General features: G+C 40.5%; 1 protein-coding gene across 5 annotated transcripts in view; it reads left to right on the top strand.

Annotated features, from left to right (window-relative positions):
• Ccdc85a (coiled-coil domain containing 85A) overlaps positions 1–9,458 on the top strand; it is a 202,803-nt gene that overhangs the window by 5,308 nt on the left and 188,037 nt on the right. For all 5 annotated transcript variants that reach the window (XM_021177620.1, XM_021177617.1, XM_021177619.1 and 2 more), the window contains exon 2: positions 2,467–3,421. In XM_021177620.1, the coding sequence (XP_021033279.1) occupies positions 2,467–3,421 (955 nt within the window). The remainder of the gene's footprint in view (positions 1–2,466; positions 3,422–9,458) is intronic.

Below are 9,458 nucleotides of genomic sequence, written 5' to 3'. Positions count from 1 at the left end.
TCACAGCTCCAATCTTTGTTTCTGTAACTCCTTCCATTGATGTTTTGTTCCCAATTCTAAGAAGGGGTACAGTGACCCCACTTTGGTCTTCAAGAAGAATGAAGACCATTTCACTTCTTAAGGAAAACTGATGATAACACTTCTGTGTATTACAGTTCTAGATCAGCCATGAACAGTCATAGCATAGACAAATTCAAGTGTTTTCAGGTGGAAATTAATTCAAATGAAGAGCAATACAATTTGAAGTTCATCTTAAATGCCTAGATAGAGCTAAATGTTAAATAATTTTTGAATCTTATCAAGATTGATTTTGTTTGGAATAATTTTCTCTGAATATCCAAAGCTTCTAATTTCCTCTAAAGTATCAATACCAAGGGCTCACCTTTCTACTATCCACTCCAACACAACAAAGTGGTATCTAAAAAGAACATGGGATTCTTTCTCAGCAGCTACAGCTATAGCTTGTTTGGGCAATAGACTTAGAGCTTTAAAGAACTGAGACATTCATAAATATATATTGTGTCCACTGTATGCAGCGTAGCATGATAAGTGTGTTACATATACAGAGACATCTGCTTCTTATATTGTCAGGGCTATATATGAGAATTGAGGTGATGTCTAGTGAATGCTCAAGTATGTCAAAGGCTTGTGTTGGATAGGAGTGCCATTTTATCCTGATAGTATTATGGTTCTGGGGTAACACTTCTCAGAGAAATCTCTCATATTGTATAACTTCATACCAGTAGGATATTTTCTACTTGGAATACATAGTCAGGTAGAAAAAGTATTTATTAATTTTCCCTGGCAATGGGAGATACCTGAACTGTTTCTGGACAGGCTCAATATGCAGAAAGTGTTTTTGAAGACCAGTCTGACAAGGAGTGCTGACTGAGGTTAGTGAGAGAAGACAGAAGATAGAAAACAAGGCAGTAGCTGAAGGTAGGAGGAAGAGTAGAAGAGTAAGCTTTTCCCCTAGCGTTTTTCATACATGTTACTACTGTCTGAATTTGCTTTCTGATACTCCTTTACCAGAGTGAAAGTTGTAGGATGTTCCAGGGTTTTGTGAATGTTCATGAACATTCCTAACATTTTCACTAGTACCTAGCACATAGTCTATGGTTACTAATTTTCTGTGATTGAACAAACGAATCACTATTCATGCTACAGAAGTAGACAGAGACAGAACATTTGAATCTGTGTCGCACTTGAGGGATTTTTTTTTTCACTGTATCCTAAGGGGAATGGGAAGTTACTAAAGCTTCATGGCAGGAGGGAAAATGTAACACATGAAGGTCCAAGTTCATAACACATGAAGGTCAAGTTCATAACACATGAAGGTCAAGTTCATAACACATGAAGGTCAAGTTCATATTACATGGAGGTCAAGTTCATAACACATGAAGGTCAAGTTCATAACAGAAGGTCCAAGTTCATAACATATGAAGGTCAAGTTCATTCCACATGGAGGACAAGTTCATAACACATGAAGGTCCAAGTTCATAACCCATGAAGGTCCAAGTTCATAACACATGAAGGTCAAGTTCATAACCCATGAAGGTCCAAGTTCATAACACATGAAGGTCAAGTTCGTAACACATGAAGGTCCAAGTTCATAACACATGAAGTCCAAGTTCCGAAGATTTGTTTGGCTCAGAAATGGAAGTGAGGGAAGAGATACTGGATGACCTTGTATTCTTATAAAGAACAATAGGTGGAGGTGACATTTGCTAAGAAAGAGCAATAGGTGGAGGTGACATTTGCTAAGAGAGAGCAATAGGTGGAGGTGACATTTGCTAAGAGTGGCACTTTGGGAGAGCAGTATTAGTAGCTTTGGCTTATGTTAAAGGTGAGTTGCCTGGGTGAATTTCCAGTGGCTATGGCCAGTGAGGGTGGAAAAAATGCCCCTAATGGGGTATCTGTGCTTTCCCCTAGGGGTTGAGGAAATGGGGTGGTTCATGCTTTGTGGTGTCTCCAGACCAGTTTCCTGTTTATCAACTGGGTATTCCCTAATTGCTGGCTGAGTGAATCTCCTTGAAGCCCAGGCTCTTCTGTGAAAAACTCTTAAATACTATTTCCTAAGCATTGGGATGGAAAACTAAATAAAATAACTGGTAGAGTATATGGAACATAACCAGTACGATAGTTTAATGTTATGGTTATCTTTAATTTTCATCTTTCTGTGGTCTCTTAACTGGCATGCAGTAGCTCTCAGCCTACCTAATGCTGCGACTCTTTAATACCATTCCTCATTTTGTGGTTGCTCCCCCCCCCCCGCCATAAAATCATTTTCTTTGCTACTTCATAACTATAAATCCTAATGTGAATATTTTTGGAGATAGAGATTTGCTAAACGGTTCAGAAACCATAGGTGAGAACTACTGTAAGGCTTATTCCATTCTGGAACTTTCCATATGGAGGGTCTAGATGAGATGCCACCTCTTCTTGAACTTCCATCTCTCTTTTCAGGATATTAACCAGAAACTCCAGGAAGACAACCAGGAACTGAGGGACCTATGCTGTTTCCTGGATGATGACCGGCAGAAAGGCAAAAGGGTGTCCCGGGAGTGGCAAAGATTGGGTCGCTACACAGCTGGAGTGATGCATAAGGAAGTGGCCTTATACTTGCAGAAGCTGAAGGAGCTGGAGGTGAAGCAGGAGGAGGTGGTGAAGGAGAACATGGAACTTAAGGAACTCTGCATGTTGCTGGACGAGGAGAAGGGTGTAGGATGTGCCGGCAGCCGCTGCTCCATCGATAGCCAGGCCAGCCTGTGCCAGCTGGTTGCCTCTGCTACCCCCTATGTGCGAGATGTGGGTGATGGCAGCAGCACCTCTAGCACTGGCAGCACTGACAGTCCTGACCACCACAAACACCATGCCAGTGGGGGAAGCCCTGAACATTTACAGAAGCCCCGGAGCGAGGGCAGCCCAGAGCACACCAAACACAGGAGCACTAGCCCTGAACATCTACACAAACCCAGGGCTTCTGGGACCCCAGATCACCCCAAAGCACTGAAAGGACCCAGCCCTGAGCACCACAAGCCCTTGTGCAAGGGTAGCCCCGAGCAGCAGAGGCACCCACATCCAGGGAGCAGCCCAGAAGTGCTGCCCAAGCACGTGTTGAGTGGGAGCCCTGAACATTTCCAGAAGCATAGGCCAGGAGGCAGCCCGGAACACACCAGGCACAGTGGAGGGAGCCCTGAGCATCTTCAGAAACACGCTCTTGGTGGGAGCCTGGAGCACCTCCCCAGAGCCAGGGGAACAAGCCCAGAGCATCTCAAACAACATTACGGGGCCAGCCCTGATCACAAACATGCAAGTGGCAGTGGAGGCAGCGGCGGGGGCAGCAGGGAGGGCACCCTCCGGCGGCCTGCTCAAGAGGATTCATCATCCCATCACCGGAATGTCTACAGCGGCATGAATGGTGGGTCAGTATATGCTGGGAGCTGCTTTGGCTCGGCAACTCAGTAGACCATTATGAATGCAAAGGGGATCTCCAGCAGTATTAGGAAAATGGAGCTTTGGCTAAGGGGCGGGTAGATAGGAGACCTAACATTTGCCAGGAATAAAAATCATATATTTCGTCTCCCTTCTCCCCTTATTTATTTTATCTTATAGAGTTATCAGCCAGATGGAGCTTGGGTGTGAGAGGTTACAGAGGAAATGTGAACTGTTCATCTTGAGCTGCTGAGTTGCCAGGAGGAAAATCTATTCTTTATTGGATAAAAATAGATTCTTTGACTGTGTCCTTGAACATTCTCTTAGCTGCATGCTGTTTCTTACCAGACATTACTTGTGGCATGGTTTTCAGATGAATCCAGTGAATAGCTTATGGACAGGAAGAAATGAATATTTTAATACAACAATGAAATTCCTAAACAGACTCCATGGTGTTTGCTCAAGTATCCGTGCATATGCTTTTATCTTGATTTTTTTTTAATTTTCTTTTGGGTTAGGATTAAAGCATTAACTGTGACCTTTTTTATTTGTATTAAAATTCAACAAATGATTCCTTCCCTACTCAGATCCTATTACCCTTTCACCAAAGTCTCAGCCATATTCTGAACCTGATGTACTTACATAGCAGGAGACATATTTCTGGGTCAGTTTAATGTACCTGTTTAAAATGTGCACTGTCTAGAGTCTAGAAAGTAGAACATTCACTGTAATTGCTGAGGTGACATTATGTTAGAGCTCTTAAACCTTTTGGAAGAGGCTTAATTTTCTGCATCCTGGTTCTGAAGTCACTTTTAACTTGAAAAAAATTTTTCTTAAAGTAAAATAGCTCTACCACTCACCCCCACCCTTCCCATCCAGTTCTTTTGTGTTATGTCTGGTTGGGTTGGAGTGGTCACGATTGGCTTTTATCAACTGTGGGGTTTCCATTCAAGATATCTGAGGTTCATCATTCTATTTGAAATAATCTGCTCCAGAGTGGACAGCCAGCTCCAAGCAGGGATGGAGGCGGTTGCCAGTTTTTAGTGGTGACACGAAAGGGTGAGTTTTCAATATTGTAGCTGGGAATTGACCGGTTGGGTTCCATTTCATTGTAATCCTTCTCACTAGTTCTAAAATGGACTCTGGAAGCTTCCTGTGTTCTGAGTGAAAAGAAAAAAAAAAAAAAGATCAAGCAGGCAGGGGAAATGCAAGGCTGTTGCTTTCTTTGTTGTGCACATTGAGAGGTGGCTGGGAGAAACCAGTTTCCTGCTGTGGTGCAGCTTTGGCCCCACAGTTCTCCACAAGAGCCCAAAGTCATTTAGAAAGACAGTTTGGCTGCCACCGTCACTAGGGGTGGAGGGGTGATTGGTTATGATGCTTGTCTTCAAGGGCCACAATGGGTTAGTGGAAAGGTAAAATTAATGCCTTTTCCATTTCTGATTAATCTTTAATGAGCTTGAGAAGTAACTGCAGGATTTTAAGGAAACTTTTCTTAAGCAAAAAAGACAGATACAAAATGGTTCTTTAAACTACAGTTTATTATTTTATCTTACTGTGTTTAAAACATTACTATTTTTTATTTGCAAATTATTATTGCATAAATGTATTAGGTAAAATGGGAATATTGGTTCTGTATATATATTGTGGCATGGTTAAATCAATCTAATGGTCATATCCATCATACAGCTTACAAGACATGTTTATGGAGAGACATCTGTAGTTTGCTTTTTTTTTTTTTTTTGAGATATGTAGTATCTTGTTAATGCCTATAATCATCCTTCTATGACTACCCCCTCTGTCCCGTCTGTCTGAAACAGTTAGCTCAGTGGTAGAATGTTTGTGTAGCAAGTGTAAAGACCTGAGTTTGGCCTTTGGCTCTGAAAATAAATCAGTTGATCAAATATGTTTGTCTATTCTTAGATTTTTCTATCTTATTCCTATGGTCAGTGTGTCTTTAAAAGTTTTTGTATTGCGGGGTGTTGGTGGCACATGCCTTTAATCCCAGCACTTGGGAGGCAGAGGCAGGCGAATTTCTGAGTTCTTTCTGAGTTTGAGGCCAGTCTGGTCTACAGAGTGAGTTCCAGGACAGCCAGGGCTACACAGAGAAACTCTGTCTCGGGGAAAAAAAATTTTTTTGTATTGTACTATGTTGTTTTCATTATAATTAGGTTATAATATATTTTAAAATTGAGTGTGATGTCCCCAGCCTTGATCTTCTGTTTAACATTGTTTTGGATATTCAAGGTCATTTATATATTCATTTTAATTTAAGAATTTTTAAAATCATTTATTTGAAAAATGACATTGGGGTTCTGGTAAAGATTACATCGATTCTATAATCTATGGTTATGGAATATTCTTTATCTCTTTTTAATTTATTTCATCATTTCTTTTATAGTTTTTAGTATACAGGTCCTTTACTTCCTTGATTTTGTGTGTGTGTGTGTGTGTGTGTGTGTGTGTGTATGTATGTGGGTGTGTGTGTGAGAGTGATATTGATGGTGCATGCACATATGTGTTCATATATAAAGTTTAGAGGAAGAATATCAGGAATCATGTGGCATCACTCCTCTTATTCCTCAGAGACAGGTTCTGATATTAAACCCACACCCTGAGCCCTCAGTGCCCAGCTTTCAGGCATATTCTGGGCTATACCTGGCTTTTTATGTGGTTCCTCGGAATTATAACTACGGTTCTTATACCTGCATAGCAAGTGGTCTTACCCACTAAATCATCTCACCAGACCCTTCATTAAATTTATATAGATCTTTTTGCTATTTTTTTCCTAGTATAAATGAGCAACCCCTCCCCCTTATTTTCTTGTTGAATAGCAGCTAGTATCTAATAGAATTGTTACTTTGTTGGAGACTACATTTACATGTTTTAACTTTACCTAATTTGATTACAAGTTTTGTTTTGTAGATACTTTAGACTTTTCTCTATAAAAATCATGTTACCAGCAAACACAGGCAGTTTCACTTCTTCCTTTCCTATCAGGATGTGTTTGGTTTCTGCCTTGGCTCAGTCCTGCCATAAATAGAGTGGCGGGAGTGGGCATCTTAGAGGAGAACTTACTTTCTGAGGTTGAGGGTAGTGTTAGCCATGGGTTTATCAAGCTGGCCTTGACTAGACTGAAGCTAATTTTTCTCTAACCTGTTCACTTTCTTTTTATGAAAAGATGTTGCTTTCAAGAGTAGAGCTTCAGATAAAGATGATATTAAACATGACTTATCATTACCTGAATTCAGGTAAACTTAATTGGCCAAAAAAAATGAATTTTAAAATTTAGCAGTATAATTAAATCTAGCAGAAGGGTTATATGATTGAAAAATTTCATAGCTACTTCAGTTCTTGTCACCAAGTATTTTTATTCCTAAGCAATGGCTCTTCTGCTAAGAGTTGATAGTCTCACCAGAGTGTAATTCCAGTACATGTGCATTGCATTTTTATTTCTGTAATTAATTGGAAACTGAAGTGGCTCAGTGAGATATTTACAGATCATCAACCTGTAAATTTGGCTAATGGTAACTTGTACTTATTCCTCCATCACAAATTAATTTTTTATATGGATGGTAAGACATACTTTTCCCTACTTTTAAACCCACATACAATTTGTTGTAATCACTGGTGTATAGACAGATAAGAACCAGCCAGGAAGTTAATCCTGAATTACAGAGTGGCTGAGTCATTTCCAAAGCCACTCTGTTTGGGGCTAGTGTGAAATATGAGTGCTGTAGATTAAGCTCTTGCATATTTTTGCATGATCAAAAAGCACATGAAAGCAAGTGGGAAGGTGATTTGGACTGTGGCAAAACTAAAACTGGTAAACTCTGTGCTGGCAGAGCATTGTCTTCTCAGAGGATGTGTACCTCCACACCCACACCCACGCACACTAAGGAAATCTCTCCCCAAACATGCCTATCTTAGCTGACTGTGTCTCGGCATCTTTAAATCCTCTCATGTTTTCAGTCCTTGAACTTTATCTATTAGTTTCCTTTGGTTATCATACTTGATGTAATCATCTTCATCTAGAAAGCAGAGGGAGATTTTTAGATACATTTTCCCTGTTTAAACTTCTTAGTTCTTATAATCATTCCTTATAGCTATTTGAAAAATAACAAAATCAGCACACATAGGCACGTATCTTCCAGACTAACTGAAATCTTCATGTGAGAACATACTTCCTTGTGATTTTTTCCTCTTTCTAGCTTATAGACAGCCAAGAGTTCCATTTTCAAAAAATGAAGTAGATTCAACATTTAATTCATTTCAACATTTATTAAAATTGCTTATCGTACTCCAGACTTGTAATTACAGAAATCATGAGTAGCTATTTCTAGCTATACATATATACACACAGAACCTCAAACGTTGAAAAGATGGGGTTTATTTGTCTGATTCTGTGGAAATGAGACATTGAGTTTATGTTTCCTAGGAGGTGCAGGAATTTCCCTTCTCAAGTCTTGCTTGCAGATTCCAGCTGCAGGGGCTTGATGACTCAGGTTCTTTTAGCAACAGCTCTTCTCTTTTGTTGATCTCAGACAGTGCCAGTTTTCCCACTGAGTCAAGTACCCAGTGAGTTAAATAGTTTTAGTAAACAAACAGTTAAAAGTTTTTAATTCCAGAGGCACAAATATTTGTTTATCATAAAACAAGAAGGAAAGCACAGGAGGAAAACTAGTCTTTATGGTATTCTTTTTTCTTTTGAAAGCAAGAGGAACATAGAATGATCTGTTTGTGTCCTTTGAGAACATTTTTTGGTTTTTTGCCTTTTGTTTTGTTTTGTTTTGTTTTGTTTTGTTTTTTGTTTTTTGAGACAGGGTTTCTCTGTATAGCCCTGGGTGTCCTGGAACTCATTTTGTAGACCAGGCTGGCCTCAAACTCAGAAATCCACCTGCCTCTGCTTCCCAAGTGCTGGGATTAAAGGTGTGCGCCATCACTCCTTTAAAAAAAAAAAAGAACATTTCTTTTTTTTTTCTTTTTTTCTTTTGTTGATTTTTATTTAATCTTCTCTCATATCCTGACTGCAGCTTCCCTTCCCTCTACTCCTCTTAGTTCCCTGTACCTCCCATGTCTTGCAGGTTACACCCCCAGGGACATAAACCAAGCACCACACAACAAGATACAATAAGACCAGGCACAAACCTTCACATCAAGGCTGGATGAGGCGACCCTTTAGAAGGAAAGGATTCCCAAGAAGAGGCTAAAGAATCAGAGACACCCCTTCTCCCACTGTCAGGAGGACCCCAAACCAACAACTATAAAAATATACAGAGGATCTATTGCAGACTCATACAGGTTGCCTCTTCAGTCTCTGTGAGCCCTATCCTGCCTACTTGATCCCATTTGTCATTCTCTCTCAGTGTACTCAACTGCTCTGGTTCCCACAGTTCTTCCTCTCCTTTCTTTTGTGAGATTTCCTGAGCTCTGAGGTGGGGGTACCTAGGGACCTAATGGAGACCTTCAATCTAGGCTCTCTCTTTGCTTAATGTTTGGCTGTGGGTTTCTGCATCTGTTCCTATCAGCTGCTGGAAGCAGCCTCTCTGATGATGACTGGGCTAGGCACTGATCTATCTGGATAGCAGAACATCTTCATCATTAATTGATTTTTGTTGTTTTTGCTTTTTTTTTTAAAGGGTTGTTTTATTTTAATAACTGACCCATGTGAGGCCACAGCCAGGCCAGGTATGTATAGACACGAGGGAAGCTTTATTTCTTGGTCTCCTCCTCCTTGGACAGAGTCTTGGTGATCTCTTCCTTCTTGGCCTGGAGGTGCTCCTCCCAGCGCTTTCGTGCTTCCTTGGTCTCAGACCTGCGAACCTCAGCCTGGTCAGCCAGGAGCTTCTTGCGGGCCTTGTCTGCCTTCAGCTTGTGGATGTGCTCCATGAGGATGCGCTTGTTTGTTTTTTTTTTTTTGTTTGTTTGTTTTTTGATTTTTAATATTTTTATTACATATTTTCCTCAATTACATTTCCAATGCTATCCCAAAAGTCCCCCATAGAGCCCCCCACTTCCCTACCCAC

Source organism: Mus caroli, chromosome 11 (assembly GCF_900094665.2).
Source record: "Mus caroli chromosome 11, CAROLI_EIJ_v1.1, whole genome shotgun sequence".
Classification (NCBI taxonomy): domain Eukaryota; kingdom Metazoa; phylum Chordata; class Mammalia; order Rodentia; family Muridae; genus Mus; species Mus caroli.
The sequence above is the reverse complement of the archived record's forward strand: the minus strand, read 5'-3'. Positions and strand labels throughout refer to the sequence as shown.